This window comes from Bos indicus, chromosome X, assembly GCF_029378745.1.
Source record: "Bos indicus isolate NIAB-ARS_2022 breed Sahiwal x Tharparkar chromosome X, NIAB-ARS_B.indTharparkar_mat_pri_1.0, whole genome shotgun sequence".
In the NCBI taxonomy this organism is placed as follows: domain Eukaryota; kingdom Metazoa; phylum Chordata; class Mammalia; order Artiodactyla; family Bovidae; genus Bos; species Bos indicus.
Window position 1 is genome coordinate 146135772 of NC_091789.1, and position 24389 is coordinate 146160160.

At 44.9% G+C, this 24389-nt stretch overlaps 1 protein-coding gene across 1 annotated transcript in view; it reads left to right on the forward strand.

The window, feature by feature from the left end:
• The window catches only part of ANOS1 (anosmin 1), a 210854-nt gene that overhangs the window by 126664 nt on the left and 59801 nt on the right, over positions 1-24389 (forward strand). Inside the window, exon 4 of the mRNA XM_070785126.1 lies at positions 15748-15970. Within this exon, the coding sequence (XP_070641227.1) occupies positions 15748-15970 (223 nt within the window). The remainder of the gene's footprint in view (positions 1-15747; positions 15971-24389) is intronic.

Genomic DNA, 24389 nt, shown 5'->3' on the forward strand with positions numbered 1-24389 from the left:
TAAACTATGAAAGTTTGTCTTACTAGTCGTAAAACGCATGTCTTCCTATGTTTAAATGTTCTTTGTTACGATTGATGGAATCTGAAATTATAAGAGAAAGCACCTTTTTTCCTTGCTAGAAGTATGTAAGATAATCATCTGTGTTACAGCTGTTGTTGCCTTACTTTCGATGGCTCAGGATACACTGTAGTTTACACAGGGCCTTCTTACACACCTCCCACCTTTACCTGCGATGTTTTTGACTTCCTAACATGCCGCCTCTAGCAGGATGTCCACTGGCAGTCAACACGGGCCATCTGAACTGTGCACTAGGGGTCTTGGAAAGCTGAGAGCTCACCTACATCAGGTGTGAGTCAGCGAGGGAAGCGTCCCTGGTTGGTATTGAACTTGACATTCGGTCTGCCTGGTGATCCGGTCCTTGTCAGGGTAAAAATAAGAACATGAAGGAGGCTGGCACTCTGCCACAGACAGCAACATTGATTTATTTCTTTGTGCTTTCTGATTTTTCAAATATTTTTTTCCATCTTAACTCCATTTGATTTTCATGGCAATTCTCGGGAGAAGTTAGGTCTGAATTTTGCTAGGTGAACTTTGTGGACAACAAACCTGACACTCAAGGAGAAAATGAGATGACATTGTTGAGAGGCAGAGAAATGAGACATAAAATCGAGGGCGTGTGACTTCTAGTTATGTTTCTTTCCCACCGCCCTCTGTCCCCAGGCACCTCTGTCTAACCTGCTCCATGTCACAATGCCCAGAGTGGAAGACAAGAGTTTTACATCCCTCAGCAGAAAGTACAGAATGAGCCTGTCTCTTAGGTAAAGTCATTGTCCCAACCATTCGTGTGTTCAGAGACTTGCTCTCAAATGAGAAGGAAGCTTTGATTGTGCAAAATCAGACTTTGTTCAAGGTCCTTCAAGGAATTAAAGGAAGAGCAAGGTTCCTCACTAACTTCAGGGTCTCCTTGGCCTTGGGATATTCCAGCATGACTGAAAAGAGACCCCCCAAAGTGTGGTGTTCATCACACTCCAAAACTGTGGTGTTCATCACACCCCACTTCTTGCCATCAAACCTTGTCTTCCGTCTTCTCCTCCACAACCCAGTTTCGTTGTCTTCCGATCTGGGGTGTTAAGTAAATGCATCACTTGAGGAATTCAGGCAGAGCCCTCACCTGTCTGGGTGCATTTCTGTAAGAGTTAAAGGTACTGACAGAAGCGGATGAGAGCTAAACAGATAAAATTATATAATCTGGCCCAGGTGTGTTCATGAGGATCGGCCCATAGAATTTGCTGCACGTTAGCAGTCTTTGGCTTCAGTGTATCAGAACAGTAGCTAACCTGCTTAGAACATTCCTGTGAAGGGATTGTGCAGATGGACTTTGGTGCTGATGCTTCTGAACTGTGGTGGTGGAGAAGACTCTCGAGAGGCCCTTGGACTGCAGGGAGATCCAGCCAGTCCATCCTCAAGGAAATCAGTCCTGAATGTTCATTGGAAGGACTGATGCTGAAGCTGAAACTCCAATCCTTTGGCCACCTGATGCGAAGAGCTGACTCATTGGAAAAGACCCTGATGCTGGGAAAGATTGAGGGCAGGAGGAGAAGGGGATGACAGAGGATGAGATGATTGGATGGCATCACTGACTCAATGGACATAGGTTTGGGTGAACTCCAGGAGTTGGTGATGGACAGGGAGGCCTGGCGTGCTGCGGTTCATGAGGTCACAAAGAGTCAGACACGACTGAGCGACTGAACTGAACTGAACTGATATACTAAAAGTTTGCACATACTGTGTCTGAGACACGAATCATACTTCTACTTGAGACGCATTATGGGCACACCATCAATCCATGAGTTTGCAGTTGAGGGGAGAGATCAGGCTGGAAATGCACACATCATGGTTGATAGACGGTATTTAAAGTCATGAAGCTGGATGAGGTGGTAGAAAGACAGGAGCTTCCCGGGTTATGCCCTGACTCACAGTAGTATAAGGATGGGAGCCTAAGAAGACCCAGCAAGTGGAGTAAGTTCAGTTCAGTTGCTCAGTCGTGTCTGACTCTTTGCAACCCCATGGACTGCAGCACGCCAGGCTTCCCTGTCCATCATCGACTCCCAGAGCTTACTCAAACTCGTGTCCATCACATTGATGATGCCATCCAACCATCTCATCATCTGTCGTCCCCTTCTCCTGCCTTCAGTCTTTCCCAGCATCAGGGTCTTTTCCCATGAGTTGGTTCTTCACATCAGGTGGCCAAAGTATTGGAGCTTCAGCATCAGTCCTTCCAATGAATATTCAGCACTGATTTCCTTTGGTTGGATCTCCTTGCAGTCCAAGAGCCTCTCAAGAGTCTTCTCTAATAACACAGTGGACTCAGGTAAGCTGTTAAGATGGGAGAAAGTTGAGCTTCCCTGGTGGTCCAGTGGCTGAGACTCTGTGCTCCCAGAGAAGAAAGTCCAGGGTAGAGGTCTAAAGGACACACAGCAACAGTTTTTCAAGAAAAGTATTAGTAATTCAGTCATGTCCACGATCCCAGGGACAGAGCAGCCTGATGGGCTGCCGTCTATGCGGTCGCACAGTCGGACACGACTGATGTGACTAAGCAGCAGCAGCAGCAGCAGCAGCAGCAGCATGTCCAACTCTTTGCAACTCCATGGTCTGTGCATGGAATTCTTTAGGCAAGAATACTGGAGTGGGTAGCCTTTCCCTTCTTCAGGGGATCTTTGCAACCCAGGGATAAAACTGGGGTCTCCTGCCCTGCAGATTGTTTTCGCGTCTGAGCGACCAGGGAAATCCCCAGAAGGATGCAGTAATGGACTGTGTCTGCAAGACGGGGAGGTCTGAAAATTGATCACTGGGTGCCGTGATGCACAGGACGTGGGCAGCCTTCATAAGGGCAGAGTTACAAGATGGCTGCAGAGAAAGCCTGCTGGATATGCTCCAGAGGGGTGGGTGGGCGGCTTGCAGAGAGAAGGGAAGCTGTGAGAACATTTCATGGATGTGGGTTCGGGTAAACTGCAGGAGTTGGTGATGGACAGGGAGGCCTGGCGTGCTGCAGTCCATGGGGTTGCAGAGAGTCGGACACAACTGAGTGACTGAGCTGAACTGGACTGAAGGCACGTGGGCCCAGCTTCCGGGCATGCGCGGGTGTGAAGGGGGATGCGTGGAACTGTTCTTCTGTTGGTGTAAGGGAGTGGTTTGCTGAGAGCAGTGGTGGCTAGGAGGACCTGCACATTTTCCGAAAGTGTTATCTCCTATTACTACAACGAATAAGGTTTTATTTTTACAAATGCTGGACGTTTAGCTTTTATATTTTTATAATAAAGAAACGTGTTGGCAATAGATTCTGGGTCATGATCTTTGGGTGAGGTGCAAATTTGCTCCAAGTTTTCAACTTGGTGTGGAAGTCATGGAACTGAAACGGTTCGCAGAATGGTGAAGAATTTTATAATCGCTATGAGATTTCCTTTACCATCGTTTTATAAAAGAAGCTGTCCTCGTTAGAACCAGTTTCACATTCCTGGAAAATGAGGATATCAAGAATATGGAATGATGTTTTGCTGTCATTGGGTGGATTATTCTTAGGGTGGAACACGTTCTCCATGGAATGTAGCCTTTTTTTCCCCCGAGCAGTGAGGCTCAATTTTCAGTGAATTTTTATGTGGTGCTGGAGAGTATAAAATTATGTGAGACTCTGTTGAGGAGAACTGATGAGGTTTGAAAATTTGTAACAGACCAAGACTGGAGGCTATTTGGAATGATTTAAAGACTTATCCTGTCTGAGAAGAGGGACTAGGCAGGTAGCCACACAAGGAGTGGAATGTCTTAGAAATTGCTAAAGCTAATTTAAGTAAATGATAAAACATACACATTAAAGCATTTAAACAGTGACAGAACATAACAGAGGTGGGGTAAATAGTAGGTGTTTTTATGATGAAGACAAAGTACCAGGTCATTGCTTTGAAGATTCCATGATAAAGTCCCACTCAACAGTAGAAAAGTTAAAGCGTCCACTGTTCAGTCGCATCCGACTCTTTTGCGACCCCATGGACTGTAGCCTGGCCAGGCTCCTCTGCCCATGGGATTCTCCAGGCAAGAATATTGCAGTGGGTTGCCATGCCCTTCTCCAGCGGATCTTCCCAAGCCAGCGATTGAATCCCCTGTCTTCCAGATTGCAAACAGATTCTTTACCATCTGACCCCCCAGCAAAGCTCAGTCGTCAGTATGCAAACACACAGGAGGAAATGCAGAGCAAACGCACACAAGTCTGTTCCTAAGTTTTAACTTCCTTCCCAAGACTGTCTGGATGGGAAAGACGAGAAACAAGGGGCTGTGGTCAGGGGCTTTCATTCTGGGGAAGCGATTCTTGTGTGTTCTCACCTTGGAAAGGCTTGAATACACTCAAGGGGAGATGAACAGGAGTGTGCAGTGGGAGATGTGCTGGGGAAAAGCCCAGATTTCCGGAGTCAGAGGTGAGGTTTTTGAATCACGTTTCAGGTGCAGAGATGGGAGAGAGACGGCTTCTCTGTACAGCTTCCAGGGACCAGACTTGGTCCTGCTGCACACACGTCATCTGGAGTTTTCTTTTTTTTTCTAAAGTGCAGATTCTGACCCAGCAGGTGTGGGCCGTGGGCATCAGGGTCTGTGTGTCCCAGTGATGCTGGTCAAGGACTAGCAAGCATGCGTGTGGATGCTGCTCACAGATCCTGGGGTTCCGTGTAAGCGCTCAGTTTGTGTCGCCTGCCGACTCGATGAAGTCTTTTCATCCTCTCTGTTGTTCCTTAGAAAGAAAGTATGCAATGACTCATAAAGGTGTTTTAAGGTGGCAGGGGGAACACTCACTCTTTGCATCATTTAAAATGCAGAGTTACAACTGTTGTCTTATTTCTGCCCCCAAATGAAAGGTATTTGAATGGGGTATAGAATTCAAGTGAAATAGTAATAATTTTTTTTTAATTTAGTGATTTAAAAATAGCTCTTCATTTACTCTTGTCTTGAATATTTTCTTAAAATTTTCTGACTTCCTTTTTTTTAAGCTGTATGTAAAGTATCTTTTTATTTCTCTGCCTGCTTTTTTTTTTTAAACTTGAGGTGATATATTTGTTCTTTCAGTTTTCCTTCTTTTTTTTTTCCTGCCTGTGCTGGGTCTTCATTTCGGAGCACTGGCTAGGTAGTTGAGGCATGCGACCTGTCTAGCTCTACACAGGCTTAGTTGTCTCAAGGCACGTGGGATCTTAGGTCCCCGACCAGGGATCGAACCTGCGTCCCCTGCGTTGCAAGACAGATTCTTAACCACTGGACCACCAAGGGAGCCCTCTTTTCAGTTCTTTTTTTTTTTTTTTCTGTGTCTGATCGTAATATGGTTATGGTATACCTTGATGGGGTAGCCTGTATATGTCTTCTTTTTGGGGTGAGTAAGATTCTTCTAATTGTAGGCTTATAATTTTCATCAAGTTGTTTTTTTTTTTTTTAACATCCTCCATGTCCTGTCTTCTGGCAACCTGATTATATATATGATAGACTTACATGGTCTTCTCATCAGAGACTCTCTGATCTTGTTTTTGTTGGTGGTGGTGTTCATTTCCACACCTACCCCCACTCTCTGCCTCATGTTGATAATTTTCATCATTGTGACTCCAAGTTCCCATCAAGGAATCTTTTCTTCTACAATGTCTGACACTTTTAAAATCCTATCTGGTATAGTTTTTGTGTTTTCATCTTTGCTTCTGCAAGTCTCACACAGGTCTTTCTTGCATCTCTTTTCTCTGTGTCCATGTTTTCTTGTATATTCCTAAGGTATGCAGAGCATATTTATAATATCCTGTCACATGTCTTTTTCTGCCAAGGACATCACCTTTAGACTCTCTATTTCCCTTTTGGTTGCATGCCATAATTTCCTGCTTCTTTGCACGCCAGCTGATTTTTGACTAGATGTCACTTTTTCGTGTTCTCAATTCTGCTGTATTTCTGTAAAAAGCATTAGACTCTTCTGGCATGGAGATAGTTACTTGACATCAGTTTCTTCTGCAGAGACTTGCTTTTAAAGTTTCTTAACGCAGAGTCAGAGCAGCCTTGAGTCCGGGGCTCACGTGTCCCCGTTACTAAGGTGGTTAGAGAAGGAAATGGCGCTGAAGTCCAGTATGCATGCCTGGATAATCCCATGGACAGGGGAGCCCGGCAGGCTACAGGCCATGAGGTTGCGGAGAGCCAGACATGAATGAGCCACTGAGCAGTATCTCTTAGGACTCTGTCCAGTGCCCTATGTATTCTGTATCCTCTCTGCTCTGATGGCTGGAATGGGAGGTGCTAGGCTCCTTGGAAGTCCAGGCGTGCTTTGCCTGGTGCTTTCTCTTCTGGTGCTTTCTGCCGTTCTTGAGAGCTTTCACCATGTGCACATTCAAAAAGCAGTATTCAGCCCAGCCCCGGGGGTTCCCTCGCACCTCTCTGGGTTTCTTTGTCCAGTTCCATCCTTCCTGATTTTTTTGCTCGCAGGACCTATGCATTTCAGCCCCCTCAAACTTTCATTTTGGCTAGGCTGAGCCTTCGTTGATTTGCACAGGCTTTGCTCTACTTGCAACAAAGGTCCGTCTAGTCAAGGCTATGGTTTTTCCAGTGGTCATGTATGAATGTGAGAGTTGGACTCTTAAAGAAAGCTGAGCACTGAAGAGTTGATGCTTTTGAACTGCGATGGTGGAGAAGACTCTTGAGAGTCCCTTGGACTGCCAGGAGAACCAACCAGTCCATCCTAAAGGAAATCAGTCCTGAGTGTTCATTGGAAGGACTGATGCTGAAGCTGAAACTTCAGCTCCAATGCTTTGGCCATCTGACGTGAAGAACTGACTCATTTGAAAAGACCCTGATGCTGGGAAAGAGTGACTGAACTGAACTGAACTGCTTTCCTGCAGCCGGCAGGAGCTACTCTCTAGTTTTGGTGGACAACGTTTCTCATCGCGGTGGCTTCTCTTGTTGCCAAGCACGGGCGCTAAGCACACATTTCTTCAGTAACTGCAACACTCAGGCTTGAGAGTTGCAGCTCAGGAACTCTGGAGCGTGGGCTCAATTAGTTGTGGTGCTTGGGCTTAGTTGCTCTGCAGCATCAGGGAATCTTCCCAGACCGGGAATCGAACCTGTGTCCCCACCTTTGGCAGGCGGTGATTTTTATCCACTGTGCCACCAGGGAAGTCCCAGCTTCCTCAAACTCTGATCTCTTTCTCCTCAACTCAGAAGCACCTGTCAACATCTGGCCGGGCCCTGTGGACCCGAGCCCGCCTCCAGGCGTGCACTTTTGGTCATTTCTGGGGTCACCTCATGTGTGTGAGCTCTCAGGGAACACAGCCCTGTGCAACCTGGGGGCCATTATCTGAATGGCTCCGGTAAAGTGTAAGGATCGTACACTTTTATCAGGGTGGTAGTAGGAAAGTGGCGTTCTTAAAATACGTGTTTCTGATTTTCTCCTAACTTGATAGCATCCACGGCCACGGTCTACAGTTTGCCTGGGAAGCAAGTTAATGGTCATCACATTTAATCCATTAGGATATATAACTGAGTTTCCAAGCAACTCATAATTGCATTTCCAAGCCCAGGTTAGAAATGTTTGAACTGAGAATGCGTTTTCCGATCTCACGAATACTTAGTCATTAGATGCCTTCTTTGAAAGATGCAGCTGGCAGTTTGGGTTGTTTCGTCTCAACAGGTTAATGTATTTATTTTTTATAGAAATTGTATATGAGCACTGAAACACTAGTAAAACAAACTGCACTAGAGAGTAAAACTTAACCTTCATTCCAAATTCTCAAACCTAGACAATGTATTAAAAATCAGAAACATCACTTTGCTGGCAAGGTCCATTCTAGTCAAAGCCGTGGTTTTTCCGGTAGTCATGGATGGATGTGAGAGTTGTACTATAAAGACAACTGAGCGCCTAAGAGTTGATTCTTTTGAACTATGGTTTTGGAGAAGACTCTTGAGAGTCCCTTGGACAGCAAGGAGATCCAACCAGTCCATCCTAAAGGAAATCAACCCTGAATACTCATTAGAAGGACTGATGCTGAAGCTCCAATCCTTTGGCCACCTGATGGGAAGAGCAAACTCATTTGAAAAGACCCTGATGCTGGGAAAGATTGAGGGCAGGAGAAGAAGGGGGCGACAGAGGATGAGATGGTTGGATGGCATCACTGACACCATGCACATGAGTTTGAGCAAACTGTGGGCGTTGGTGACGAACAGGGAAGTCTGGCATCCTGCAGTCAATGGGGTCGCAAAGAGTCAGACACGACTGGGCGACTCAACAACAACTACCGTCTGGAAATAGCCGTGATTACCTGCACAGAGACGTTAACCATAGCAAAACTGTCTTTAGAAATTCCTGCTTAAAAGGTTGACCCTTGGCAGGCCTCTGGAAACTTAAGAATTGGAGGGAGGGCTTTGCACCCACCCCTCACTGATAAGAGGGGCTCGCCCTTCCTAAACTGTTGGCCCCTGTTCCCTTCTGGGAGTCTGGATTGTGGTCCATGCTGGGCAGGAGGAACCTCAGTGACCAGCCTCCCAGAAGAATTTTGGGTCTCAGGTCTGCCCCCAGAACTTCTCTGGATGACGGCATTCCACACGTGCTGTTAGAACTCATGGCTGGACGGACTGAGTGCGTCCTGTGTGGCTCCAGTGGGAGACTCTCCACCTCGTTTCCTCTGGACTTCTGCCCACGGGCCCTTCCCTTCTGCCTGTTTTGCTCTGGACCTTTCTACTGCAGTCCATCCATCACAGCCCTGAGTACAGGGGTCCTAAAATTAAGTTCAAGGTTTCTTGCCCCATTCCTTCTAAGCCACCAAAGTTTTAAAGACATACTCTTTTATTTTTAGTTTTATTATATCATGTTCTCTTTAAAAAAAAAACCTGTCATTCATACTTTTTTCCATTTTCAGTTCAGTTCAGTCGCTTAGTCGTGTCTTTGCGACCCCATGGACCGCAGCACGCCAGGCCTCCCTGTCCATCACCAACTCCCGGAGTTTGCTCAAACTCATGTCCGTCGGGTCGGTGATGCCATCCAACCGTCTCATCCTCTGTCGTCCCCTTCTCCTCATGCCTTCAATGTTTCCATTTTAGTTTCCCATATATGCGGATAAGAAAATGATTAGTAATTCTTTTATGCAAATTTCTGTATTTCTGGCTTTCTAAATTTGATCCTGTCTGGGTGTCTTTTAAAAGACACCATTTTCTTTGAGATTATTCATGACAGATTCTGCCTTCTGTTATACCTGAAGTCCAAATTGATTTGTACGAACTCGTTTTCTCACATAATATATATGTGCATACTAAGTCACTTCAGTCGTGTCCAATTCTTTGTGACCTCATGGACTGTAGCCCACCAGGCTCCTCTGTCCATGGAATTCTCCAGGTAAGAATACTGGAGTGGGTTGCCAGGCCCTCCTCCAGGGGATCTTCCCAACCCAGGAATCGAATCCACATCTCTTCGGGTCTCCTACATTGGCAGGCGGGTATTTGCCACTAGCACCACCTGGGGAGCCCTACGTATACATATGTATTATATGCTTTTTTTTGGAGGGGTGCTGTGCTAGCCAGTCTACTCTTTATTTCTGTTAATTGTTGAACAGCTGGATTTTACCACTGCATAGTTTTGCAAGAAAGACTCATGAGTGTTATATCCTCCGAGTCTTTATGTCTTTGAGAATATTTCTGTCACATGTATATTTAAATAACAGTTGAGCTCGTTTATTGTTTTATATTCTTTAGTATTTATATATATTTGATATTATATAGTATATATAGTATTATTTTATATTCTTTAGTATTATATACTATTATATATTCCTAATATATATATAGTTATATATTATATACATATTTAGTATTATATATTTTTCTACTGGCTTCACACATTACATCTGATAGAGAGAAATTAACCTAAGAGAAAGGTTATTTTCCCCATCGTAATCAACTTGCCTGTTCTGTCTGCATGCCTGAAAAATTATATTTCTATTGTTGAAGTTCAATATTGGAAGCTGTATCTCAGTGTTGCTCATTCTTGTCAGTATTCCTGGACTATAACTGCTGTTTTGGTTTACATATGTATGATTTATGTGTGTGTGCCTGTGTTCAATAGTATCCAACTCTTTTGCGGCCCCATGGACTGTAGCCCGCCAGGCTCCTCCGACCATGGGATTTCCCAGGCAAGAATACTGGAATGGGTAGCCATTCCCTCTCTAGGAGGTCTTCCCATCCAGGGAGGGAACCCAGGTCTCCTGCATTGGAAGGGGGATTCTTTATCATTAATGCCGCCTGGAAAGCCCCATGTATGAGGTACATGCATCTGGGTATGTGTGTGTGGATATAGACATGCGCATATTTATGTGTGCCTGTATATGTGCATTTTCCCTCTCTGCGCTTGTCTTTGGTATTTCCGGAGTGTTGGAAACCCCCAGATAATCCTAGCAGGGAAGCACGTTTAGAGCCCCTGCCTTAGTCACCTTTTAATTTTACCCTGAGATACGGAGCACCCCTGAGATAAAACTTGGCTGCCCCCCACGCTTCCTTGTGTGCAATTTGGGGTAAATTGCAGCCTACCTGAGGGTCTCATCCGCCAAGTGAAAATAATCCTGCTTGTGGGGTCTGGGGAGGCATAGAAGTGGGGGTGAGGGTCTGGGAGACCCTCAGCAGTTGTCAGAGGTTGACCCACCATGGAAGGTCCGTCAGCTCATCATTGGTGAGGACGTGGGGAGATGGCGGTGGTGACGGTGGAGAACTCATTTCAGGGGGCCCACGCTGAAGCTGCCTGTGTGTGTGTGTGTGTGTGTGTGTGTGTGTGTTGGCTGGAGCAAGGAGAGAACCCCTTGGCCCCTTGCTCTCTGCAAAGGCTGTGTACTTAAGACCTGGCTCATGTGCAATTTTGGTGAACTTGGCCAAATACCAAATGCAGAGTTTTCTAGGGAGAAAGTGTGTGCAGGTGTGTGTTAGTCTCTCTGTCGTGTCCAACTCTTTGAGACCGCATGGACTATAGCCCGCCTGGCTCCTCCGTCCATGGGATTCTCCAGGCAAGAATACTGGAGTGTGTTGCCGTTTCCTTCTCCAGAGGAACTTCCCGAACCAGGGATCGAACCCTGGTCTCCTACATCGACAGCAGTCTTTACCATTTGAGCTACAGGGGAGTCAGGGAGAAACTGAGACCTCCTATTTAGGTGATTTCTTGCCCATGGGCTTATTTTACTGAATTTGATGTGTTTGTGTTCATTGTCCCATGATTTGCACACTAATTATTTTAACGTACGGTAATGGCGACCCACTCCAGTATTCTTGCCTGGAGTAATTCCAAGGGCAGAGGAGCCTGGCGGGCTACAGCCCATGGGGTCGCAAAGAGTCGGACACGACTTAGCGGCTACCCCACCACGACCACCATCTTGCATTGTACAACAAAATGAAGATAACGGTGTGTTTTTAAAAAGCACCCAAGAACCATCAGCTGCCGTTGTTAGGGTTTCATTTTCGTTTCACCATTGGCCATAAGAAAGTTGATCTTAGCTTGTTGTGCAGGTTGGGTACTGAAAACAACTTTAGTTCTGAGCTAAGAGATGGGGTTGTAGGAGAGATTTATAAGAGTCGATTAATATTCTAAAGAGTATTGATTAAAGTAGAAGTATTTTCCCCTTAATCCAGTGCATCCCATGGCGTTTCCCCCGAGTGCACTGCTTTTCTGAGCCTTTCTTTGAATGTATTGGACTTCCCTGGTGGCTCAGCTGGTAAAGAATCTGGCTGCCATGCAGGAGACCTGGGTTTGCTCTCGTTGTGCGGAAGATCCCCTGGAGAAGGGAATGGCAACCCACTGCAGTATTCTTGCCTGGAGGATTCCATGGACAGAGGAGCCTGGCTACAGTCTACTGGGTCACAAAGAGTTGGGCACGACTGAGCGACTAACACTGACATGTTTTCTTACTCCGACATCATTTTCTGTCACCCGTAAGCATTTTTGTCCTTATTCCACTGAACTCATCAGTTCTTACTAAGTGATGATGAAAGACGTGGGAAGAGACCTCTTGCACAGACGACAAATGTTCTCTCCTTTGTGTTCAGACCAATAATATTTTTCAACCGAATCCAAGAGGATTATCCAAGATGATTGACAGAGAACGTCAAAATTTGCCTTCAGTGCGTGTTAACAGTGGAACCATTAAGTAGAATGCCTCTGAAAGGTTACTAAATCCACGGATGTGTGAGACTGTCTTCATGTAAGTTCAAAGACTACAGATGGTTTCTTAGAAGTTCCAAGGCGGCCCAGTTCCCTCCTTAGAGGTCTCAGGGCCAGGCCTCCTAGGCGGGGCACGTTGGAGACTTGTGGGTGGTCATATCACTGGGGAAGCTACTCTTGCTGTGGCCTCTGTAGCATTTTGGTCAGAATAACAGAAGAATCTGGAAATGTTACACAGGAAATCTGTAGCAGTGGGGAAACAAAAGAGACGTCCGTGGGTCCAGTCTTGTTGAGTATCTGGTGTGACCCACTCTGCACGGCATTGCCCGTTTGTCTGTATGCACAGTCTCTTGTAATTCTCATCATCTCATCTGCAACATGACAAGCTCAGGGATCAGTCTAGAAAACTCCAGCGCAGACAGGAACTTTCCCAACTTCTTTCCATGCACCTCAAAACAATCACCCTCCCCCAAAATCACGTTTGTGAAACCCTCACGAAAAGGAGATGTATTTAATTGTATGGAACAGCCCTCACATCCACTGGAAGATCCAAATTATTGTACAAATCATGGTCATTTGGAGAAGGGAATGACAACCCACTCCTGTATTCCTGCCTGGATAATCCCATGGACAGAGGAGCCTACAGTCCACGGGGTTTTAAAGAGTCAGACATGCCTGAGCGACTAACACACTCAGATGAATCAAAGAGAATGAAATAAAAAGACTGAGAAGACCATAAACTTGAATTTAGATGACACACTCAAAACGTTGTTTTCATATAATTTTTTTGTTTTAAAAAGAATGTTGTTAAGGGTTTCTCATGGTGACTACACTCTGAAGCAATTGATGGAACAATAGTTCACATAGTAACTGTAGAGACTTAACTCACTAATTAGCAAATAGTCCTGTCATCCCCTTGTATTAGGGCTTCCATAGTGGCTCAGATCGTAAAGAACCTGCCTGCCGATGCAGAAGATGTAAGAGATGCAGGTTCGATCCCTGGGTCAGGAAGATCCCCTGGAGGAGGGCGTAGCAACCCACTCCAGGATTCTAGCTTGGAGAATCCCCATGGACAGAGGAGCCTGGTGGGCTGCAGTCCATGGAGTCGCGAAGAGTCGGTAGGGATTGAGCGCCTAACACTTTCACTTCATGGTCATTCTGCTTTCGCTCTCAGTGGGAACCAACGTTCCAGGTCTGTCTCTGCCCATGTGTTTGTTTTTGACTTTGACCTGTTAGCTCGGCGAGTAAACTAGCAACAGGAGGAGACAACATCTCTGTTTTTCTGTCTCGGTTCAAGGGCATGGTGGTCGGCACATGGGTGATTAGAGTCACGTGGACAGAGAGCTCTTTCTTTGTTTTCTGATTCCAAGTTACACCTCGTTTTCATATGTAAACAAGTTTGCACTCAGCTGATTTGATTACACCATAATACACACTTAAGTCCCTGTGGTTGCTAACTTAGCCAGCAGTAAACACTTGCCAGCTTGAATAAAATCATTTCTGCTTGCAAAGCTCAGCCTGTGCTGCAGGGGCCAGCGATTTGGGTAACTTTAGGGCTTTCTTTCAACCCATGTAATGTATACACTTTGCTGAAAGAGGAAAGTTGACCAGCACTCCACAATTGTTCCTGATCCTTTAGCACGCCTCCTCAATTCCTTAGATTTGGGCTGGAATTTAGAACTTTTTCAAAAGCCAGTGAAGTAAAACAGATCTCGAAAGTAAGAGAACAGTGAGCTGTGAAACTAAGAGAGAAAAGCCTTAAGAACTGATAATGCTTTAAATGTTTTACAAAGTTTTTTTTAATTATCTACACATTTATGCTACTTCAGTATTGAAAATGTAGCCTTTTTTCTGTCTTACCTGGATAGTTCTTGAGCTGAGACGCGATTTTAATCCAATCAGATCATATTATTTTCAAATTTTATACATGACTGTTGTCGCTGTTCAGTCGCTAACAGTCGTGTCCGACTCTATATGTAATTATTAACAATCAATTGTATTGACGTCTACAATTTGAATTCAAACCTTGGGACTGAACTTTTTCCACCTAGTACCTCCAGTGTTCCACTTTTTGTATTAAAGAGTGTGAAATTTCCCCCTGGTATTTGTCAGAGGGCTGATGGCATGTACATTAAATTTGTACTTTAAATTTACAGGGTCGGGACTCAGAATGTATTAACCATAATCTGTGGATGTGTGTGTGTCATTGATGTGTATCTGTTGCGTCTAATATAAAGTTACAGTTCATGGCTCATACTTCTTTAGAAAATCAACATATCATTTCTTTGAGGCTTCCCTGGTGGCTCACACAGTAAAGAATCTGCCTGCAGTGCAGCAGACCTGGGTTCGATCCCTGGGTCGGGAAGATCCCGTGGAGAAGGGAATGGCAACCCACTCCAGTATTCTGACCTGGAGAATTCCATGGACAGAGGAGCCTGGTGGGCTGCAGTCCATGGGGTTGCAAAAAGTCAGACATGACTGAGAGGGAAAGAAAGCAAGTACATTTATTTTGTAAACAATTCAAGGAAAAATCTGATGGAGCAAGATTCTTCTTTCCTTCCCTACCCACATGCAGATACAAATACACACATCCCTCCTCTTTTTCCATTTTGACAGTATTGATGATGAAATTTGTTTACATTCCACTCTTTCCAGAAAGGACTTGAGATAGCTTTTTAAATTCTAAAATATATTCTGTATATGAAAATAGGAGTTTACATAAAAGATACTTTATGGGATGATCATCACTTTTATAAAAGGAGTAACTATAGTTTCTTTTTATTTTTTATTAATCTTTTTCTTTCTATTGTGGTATAGTCGATTAACAGTGTTGTGATAGCTTCAAGTTGGACAGCAAAGGGACTCAGTCAAACATATGCATGTATCCATCCTACTTCAAATGCTCTTCCCATCCAAGCTGACACATAACAGCAGAGTTCCCTTTGCTGTACAATAAGTCTTTGTTACTTATTCATTTTAAATACAGCAGTGTGTCCATGTCCATCCTAAACTCCCTGACTATCCCTTCCCCCATCCTTCCTCCTGGGAACCATAAGGTTATTACAGAGTATTGAGCAGAGATCCCTGTGCTGTCCAGCAGGTCCTTGTGGGTTCTCTGTGTTCAATAATGTTCAGTACAACAGTGTTCATGTCATCCCAAACTCCCTAACTATCCCTTCTCCCCATCCTTCCCCCAACCCAGCAACCGTAAGTTCATGGCTAAGTCTCTGCATCTACTTCTGTTTTGTACATAAGTTCATTTGTATCATTTCTTTTTAGATTCTTCACATAGGGGGTGTCATACAATGATTCTGCATCTCTGCCTGACTCACTTCACCCAGTATGACAATCTCTAGGTCCATCCACGTTGGTGCAGATGACACGACTTCATTCTTTTCAATGGCAGTGTAATATTCCATTGCATATATGTACCACATCCACTTTATCTATCCCTCTGTTGAAGGACATTGAAGTTGCTTCAGAATTTTGACCTGACTCTCCGAAGTCGTGGACATCAGACCCCATGAGTCTTTAATTTAAGGATTTCTGTTCTCTCACAGTCTCTGTTCCCCAAGAAGAATTACGAGTGTGTGACCAGCTGTGAGTTCCTCAAGTACATCCTGTCGGTGAAGCAGGGAGACTGCCCCTCCCCAGAGAAGGCCAGCGGGTTCGCCGCCGCCTGCGTGGAAAGCTGCGACGAGGACGACGAGTGCTCTGGGGTTAAGAAGTGCTGTTCCAATGGCTGCGGGCATACCTGCCAGGTGCCCAAGACGCTGTACAAAGGTGAGGAGCAGGGCAGAGCCGGGGTGAAGGGGCCTGCAGCCTCACAGCTGCTTGTGTATGCGCGTGGGAGAGGGTGTCCATCAAAGACGTGACGATGGCCAGGAAACACGGAGCTGCAAGAAAAAATAACCTGCATCACACAAACATCTGAAAATTTGTGAACTCACGTTGTGGTGCAGTGAATCGTCCATGTGAACACTTATCCATGTATTTACTGAAGTACGGTTGATTTACAATATTGGTTTCCTGCGGACAGCCTCGTGACTCAATATAACCATTGAGTGTAATAATAATAGAATAGAATAAAAATGATAAAATATATTGTATTTTAATATAATCAAATATATCATAGTACAATATATTATATTTAATATAATAAAGTATATTTTAATATTATAAATATATATTAAAATATAATACTCTTCCTTCACCCTTGGCTTCCCTGGTGGCTCAGACTGTAAAGCGTCTGTCTACACTGCGGGAGACCTGGGTTTGAGCCCTGGGTTGGGAAGATCCCCTGGAGAAGGAAATGGCAATCCACTCCAGGACTATTGCCTGGAGAATCTCATGGACAGAGGAGCCTGGTAGGCTACAGGCCATGGGGTCGTAAAAAGTCAGACACAACTCATAAAATATAAATATAATAAAGTATATTATATTTAATGTAATAGATATAATAAATACATTTTAATAGAATGACTATATAGTAAATATAATGATAAACATTACATTATAAAATACACATATAATAAAATATATTTTAATATATAGTATATATAATAAAATATAATAGAATGAATACATATTAAAATATAATAATAAACATAAATATAATGAATATTTATGTGTTTGTAAATATAATAAAATAATGAAATACATAATAAAATAAATGTAATAAAAATTTATATATAAATATATATAATAAAATATGTAAATACATATATAATAAAAATCATTATACTCCAGTTAAAGTTATTATCAGGACTTCCCTGGCAGTCCAGTAGTCAAGACTTCATCTTCCAATGGAGGGCATGCGGTTTGATCCCTGGTCTAGGAGCTAACATTCCACTCGTGGTGAAAAAAGCCAAAACAGAAAGCAGAAGCAATGGTGTAACAAATTCAATGATTACTTTCAAAATGGTCCACATAAAATAAAAACTCTTTAAAAAGTAATGGCTATGTTGTATGAATCCTGCCGAAATTGACTATGTAGGAAGGCCATCATCAATTCAGGGACTTTATGGTGTGTTTTTCTCGAAAGTGAGTAAACCACCGAGGCTCTACTGGCTTCCTAGGAGTAAATGTGTTTAGATCTTTGGAAAATAGGCTAGGGGTGGCACCCTTGAAAAAGCCATAATGCACGCGTGAGTATTGTGGTTTTTCTGTTTGCGTTATCCAAGAAGAGAGGTGTGTTTGCTAGACAGTGCCATACTGACGGAAGTAAGTCAGACATAGAAGGAGAATGTCCTTACATATGGAATCTAAAAATGATACAGATGAACTTACTGAACAGACACAGACTCACAGACTTAGAGGAGGAACTTATGGTTGCTAGGGAGGAAGGAAGGGGGAAGGGATAGTCAGGGAGTTTGGGATGGACACACGGCTGTGTTTAACATGGAGAACCCACATGGACCTGCTGTTTAGCACAGGGAACTCTGCTCAGTACTCTGTAATAACGTTATGGTCACCAGGGGGAAGGATGGGAGAAGGGATAGTCAGGGAGTTTGGGATGGACATGGACGCACTGCTGTGTTTAACATGCAGAACCCACATGGACCTGCTGGACAGCACAGGGACCTCTGCTCAATGCTCTGTAATAACCTTATGGTCACCAGGGCGAAGGATGGGGGAAGGGATAGTTAGGGAGTCTGGGATGGAAATGGACACACTGCTGTGTTTAACATGGAGAACCAGCAGGACCTGCTGGACAGCACAGGGAACTCTGCTCAATGTCATGTGGCAGCCTGGATGGGAGGGGAGTTTGTGATAGAAAAGATGCATGTGTACGAATGGCCGAGTCCCTTTGCTGTCCGCCTGAAACCATGACAACAGTGTTAATTGGCCTATATACCCCAATACAAAATAAAAAATTTAAAGTTAGAAAAAAAAAAAAAAGAAGGGTGTTTGCAGGGACTTTTAGTATTTTTGATAATATCTTGAGATCCTGGGCGTTCCTGGTTGCTCAGCTGGTAAAGAATCCGCCTGCAGTGCTGGAGACCTGGGCTCGATCCCAGGGTCGGGAAGATTGGGAAAAGAGAAAGGCAACCCACTCTGGTATTCTGGCCTGGAGAATTCCAAGGACTGCATAGTCCATGGGGTCACAAAGATTCAGACATGACTGAGCGACTTTCACTTTCACTTGAGATCCTAGATGGTAAGATTGCCCTCTTCCAAAAGACCGGGATGAGGCTTGTCAAACAATTTAGCTGAAGTAACACTTTGCCTTCACAGGCAGTTTCTAGGGCACTTGACTCCTGTATGCTAAGTGTTACTTGACTCTGTGCAAACGTGACCAACTTCTTTCATGCCAAACCGATGGTATTGTGTTGTGCACAAGTCTTGGACGCCACCAAAGTATACTCTGAGAGATGTAGCATTTGGTTACTTTTTGGAGTGTGATTTGAAGAGAAAAACAGAATTACTTGGCATTATGCCTTACAAGCAGAAAGAGAAATCTCTCTTGCTTTGTCACTTTGACTGTCACACATCAAGTTGATACTGTTGCACTGCTGGTTTTGAATTCAGTGCTTGCTGAGCATTTTCCCGAGTCCTTACTTACATTTTCAGAAGTCCACTGTTAGACTTATAACAACTCAGGTGTCCCAGAAGCCACATAGCTGCACCGCATTCCTCCAGCTTCCTGTTGGAAACATTCTTATCTGAAGTCTGTATAATCCATCTCATTTTCCATTTTTCTCACCCTAAGATCCTTGGAAACCTGGCATAGTTACTATCTCAAATTCAAAATAATTGCTGTTTTCTCTTTCTTAACAGACTGACATTTCTTTAATCGATCTGAGTTTTATTATTTCCACGCTTTTTATTATAAACCACAAAGAATGAGTTCTGCCAAAATCTCTCACCACTTAAGTTTTTAACAGTCTACTCTTAGGAAACCTTTTCTGTTATCAGAGATCATTTGCTATTTAACTATTTGCATTTACCATAAAAATAGGATGCTATTAGGAGGATTGTTGAAAACCCATTTGCAAAACCTTTTTTGTTTTAAAAGTAAGGTGGTTAAAAGAGGCTCTATAAATTATGCTTTTTGTGTGAAAGCAGTGAAGAGTCGCTGTGAATTTCAAGTATGCCTGGTTCACCGAGAATAAGGGGAATATTCCAGAGAGGGCCAGCATAAATGATTAACAATTAAAAGATACCCGCGATTTATTATTTTTTTTTTATTTATTTATTTATGGGTGTGTCCCGTCTTAGTTAACAGCATGCAGGATCTTTAGTTGCAGTGCACAGGCTCCTTATTGCAGTATGTGGGTTCTCCCTTGCTGTGGCGTGTGGTTTCCCGAGCTTGTGGGGGCTCTGTATAGTTTGTGGGACCCGGGTCTCTCTTGTTGAGGCACCCGGGCTCAGTACTTGTAGAACATATGGGCTTCTTAGTTCATCCACTGGATGCGGAATCTTAGTTCCCCGACCAGGAACTGAACCTGCAACCCCCTGCGCTGACTGCAAAGCGGACTCTCCACCAATGGAACCACCAGGGAAGTCCCAGGACGCTTGCACTTGAACCTTCACATGATGCGTTTTTTTCCAGGGCTGAAGTCCCCTGTCTGCTACCAGTAACTCTGGACGTGGATGTTTATGGAGAAAGGGCATTCACAGAGAGCCAACCATCAAGACCATAAACAGGCTCTGTTGACTTGCAAGTGATTTTGGCATAATGAGCATAAGGATAATAGAGGATTATTTGGGGGGAAAAAAAATCTAAGTACACATAGAGAGATTTTCCCTTCTCTCTGAAGCATATATCTGTACACATATGTCCTCCTTCTTAAACTTCCCACCCCTCCAGGTCATCACAGAGCACCGAGCTGAGTTCCCTGCACTGTACACCAGCTTCCCACTAACTATCTGTGTTACACACGGTCGTGTATATATGTCAGTGTATATATCATGTGTATATGTCAGTGGTACTCTCTCTGGTCGCCCCACGCTCCCCTTCCCACACAATGTCCACAAGTTCTTTCTCTATGGCTGAGTCTCTCTTCCTGCCCTGCAAACAGCTTCCTGTGTACCATTTTTTCTAGACTCTGCATACATGCATTGATATGATCCAGCAGTCCCACTACTGGGCATATACCTTGAGAAAACCATAATTCGAAATGACACACGCACCCCAGTATTCACTGCAGCCCTGTTTACAATAACCAGGACACGGAAGCGACCTGAATGTCCGTCAGTAGATGAAGGGATAAAGACATGGCCCATGGATGTTGCTGTTGTTTTAGTCACTAAATCGTGTCCAGCTCTTTTGTGACCCCATAGACTGCTGCCCGCCAGGCTCCTCCATCCATGGGATTCTCCAGGCAAGAATACCAGAGTGGGTTGCCATTCCCTTTTCGAGGGGATGTTCCCAACCCAGAGATCAAATCCATGTCTCCTGCATTGATGGGCAGATTCTTTACCACTGAGCCGCCTGGGAAGCCCGTGACGCCTATATACAATGAAATACTGCTCAGACATAAAGAGGAACAAAATGGTTTCATTTGTAGTGATGTAGTGATGTGTAGTGATGTATAACTCTTGTTATACAGAGTGAAGTAGGTCAGAAAAAGACAAGTATTGTATGAAAGTTAAAGTCACTCACTCGTGTCTGACTCTTTGCGACCCCCATGGAGTATACAGTCCATGGAATTCTCCAGGCCAGAATACTGCAGTGGGTAGCCGTTCCCTTCTCCAGTGGATCTTCCCAACCCAGGGATGGAACCCGGGTCTCCCGCATTGCAGGCGGGTTCTTTGCCAGCTGAGCCACCAGGGAAGCCCGAGAATACTAGAGTGGGTAGCCTATCCGTTCTCCAGTGGATCTTCCCGACCCAGGAATTGAACCGGGGTCTCCTGCATTGCAGGCGGATTCTTTACCAACTGAGCTATCAGGAAAGCTCAAGTATTGTATATTAGCACAAATATGTGGGATACAGAACAGTGGTTCTGAAGTGCAGACTTTTTCCTCAAGAAGAACACGCTCCAACACGAGTTGAGCTCGACCAGTCCCACTGTTAGCCCCGCAGCGCCGAGGCTGAGGTTGCGGGCCTCTCTGGGGCGATCTGGTGGTTGACATCATACACACCTCCAGGGCCTAATCCCACCTGCCCAGCTGTCCTGTCATCTCTATTGTGACTGTCCAGCTACTATAAGAGGGCCCTCAACTTCAAGCTGTCTTTGGGCACCCCTGTATTATTATATTATAGGTCGGTTAAAAGATACATCGGGATCACTTAGGTTAAATCTAATACCATCACTAATTAACCAGTCGTTTTAGGCTAATAAAGAACATGGAGCTTTTTTTCTCTGAAGGTAATTTTTAGCTAATTTCTGGAGTTGTAGGAATGGCTGCCCACTCCAGTATTCTTGCCAGGACAATCCCATGGACAGAGGAGCCTGGAGGGGTAGAGTCCATGGGGTCACAGAGTCGGACGTGACTGAACGACTAACGACTAACACTTTCTACTTTCAGTATTTAAATGAGACATGAAGCATATACCTTGTGAAGGGCTTCCCTGATGGCATAGACAGTAAAGAATCTACCTGCAATGCAGGAGACCTAGGTTCAATCCCTGAGTTGGGAAGATCCCCTGGAGAAAGGCATGGCAACCAACTCCAGTATCCTTGCCTGGAGAATCCCATGGACAGAGGAGCCTGGCGGGCTACAGTCCACAGGGTCACAAAGAGTCGGACACAACTGAGCAACTAGCACACACACACACACACACACACACACACACACACGTGAAGAACCAGACACTCCTGGACAGACCTGTAAGGTCTTCAATTTCCGTTTGTTCATTGTTAACTTACTGAAGTGTCAATCTCATAGGGAATCCCAAAAAGCATTTTTCTTTGTTTATAAATATTTTTTTACTGCACTGGGTCTTTGTCTGTTTGCCAGGCTTTCTCTAGTTGCTGCAGTCGGGGCTACTCTCTTAATTCCAGTGGTTTCTCTTGCTGTGGTGCATGGGCTCAGTTGCTCCCTGGCACATGGGAATCTTCCAGGACCAGGGATCGAATCCATGCCTCCTAGACTGCCAGGCAGATTCTTCACCACTGAGCCTCCAGGCAAAGCCCACAAAGCATTTTCTTAATGTCTTCCCCAGGTTGAGTTCTAAAGGGTCAGCTCAGTCTACAAGTATGGATCCCTGTTCGCTCGGTGAATATTGACCATCGGTTAGAACTCCGGGAGTTGGTGATGGACAAGGAGGCCTGGTGTGCTGCAGTTCATGGGGTCGCAAAGAGTCGGACACGACTGAGTGACTGAACTGAACTGAACTAGGAGTTACTAGGATTGCACTGACGTTCAGAACCGAAGCACACAGCCTCTGCCCAGCCCAGCAGTGAACTCATGGAGGTGGTCACTCACACACACTTGCTGTTTAAGTGGACCACTCACTTTCGAAACTTTTGCCATTAACTGATATGGGCCAACCACTGCCCTAATTTTTTTCCTCTTTCTCTCTTATGGGGCTAAGGAAAAATTATAAAAATTCATGGAAACACATATATCCTTTCTGCGCAGTCCATGTGTCTAGGAGATGCGGGCTGACCTCATAACTTCAGAGGCTTCATACGCCGGAAACCTGACTTTTTAGAAACACGGTATGTTTTGAAAAGATGGTCCACGGAGTGACCCGTTACCCTGGGGCATGTAACTTGGGGTAGTGCTGTGAGAACTGTCCTTGGCTGACGCCTCACGTTACCTCTGCAGGCTGGTATTGGGGTTTGACACGAAGGAAAAAACAGCAGTGAGGTTTTCCTTCACCCTTCAAGTAAGGCTGTTACAAGTCTCGAAGACTTGACAGTGTTACGCTGGGTGAACCAGGCCCTGTCTCTGAAACATGAGCCTTTGTGAGGCTGTGGGATGTTCACAAGCTGACCTTCTGCGGGTGACTCACAAGCTCTCGTTTGTTGGGGTTCTCCTTTGATTCCCCCCTAGTTTAGTTCTCGTTTACTTAACAGCTTTGTCAAACTGTCCTCTGTCTAGAGGTCTTGCTTTCTTAATTTACTGCCTCTCTTGATGCCCATGGCTCCCCTGATAGCTCAGTTGGTAAAGAATCCACCTGCAATGAAGAAGACCCCGGTTCGATTCCTGGGCTGGGAAGATCCCCTTGGAGAAGAGATAGGCTACCCACTCCAGTATTCTTGGACTTTCACTATGGCTCAGCTGCTAAAGAAGCTGCCTGCAATGAGAAGACCTGGGTTCCATCCCTGGGTCGGGAAGATCCCCTGGAGAAGGGAAAGGCTACCCACTGCAGTATTCTGGCCTGGAGAATTCCATGGACCGTATAGACCATGGGGTCGCAAACAGTCGGACACGACTGAGCGACCTTAACTTTCACTTTTCACTTTCCTGACGCCCAGCTGCGGCGGTCAGTTTGGGCAGGGAAAGAGAAACGCTGAACTTCTCTTCCAGACAGAAAAATGCCAGGCAGCCGTGGCCTTCAGTTTTATAGGTGGCCGAGACCCAGGGCTCATCTTTAGCGGGTGCTAACCTGCAATCAATCGCGTTATCAGTTGGTTTCTTTTCAAAAGGGGCTGATGACGCCACTGCTTTAGTATTTCCGTGAACCTGTCAGTATTTGAAATTTGTAAACGTCAGGATTTTCGAGGTGGACCACTTTTCACAAAGTGATGACTCGCATTTTGAATACAGTGACCGCATGCCCTCATGTGATAGGAACCCAGATGCCTTGAGTATAGCTGTCTTTATGAGAGACGCTGCTGCTGCTGCTGCTGCTGCTAAGTGAGAGACGTTATGCAGTGACTAATTAATGACTCACTGGAACTCTGTATCTTCGTGCACTTGCACACCTGGACTTGTGACAAGTCCTTTTATTAACACTCAACACGGGTGATTTGCAACTGCCGACTGCCAGCCTTCGTTGATTTTTCCATCAGTCTGTTTTGAACATTTTTTTTTGAAGTGTTGGGTTTCCATGCCTTAGACTTGCTACGCTTTCAAGAAACACCCCCATATATTGCAGGATGCTACACCATAGCGTTCTGACATTTTTGACGGAATCGTTTACATTTCAGATGACGAAGTTGTTTGAAACCAATAAAGAAAGATGGTAGTCATTTACATAATGAAAACCACTCTGAGGACAGATCTCTGTCCTCTGTTCCGGGGATGCCTTCAGGAGGCTGGGGGAGCTCGCAAGAATGAGACTCCTGGAAGGGGCAACGGTGG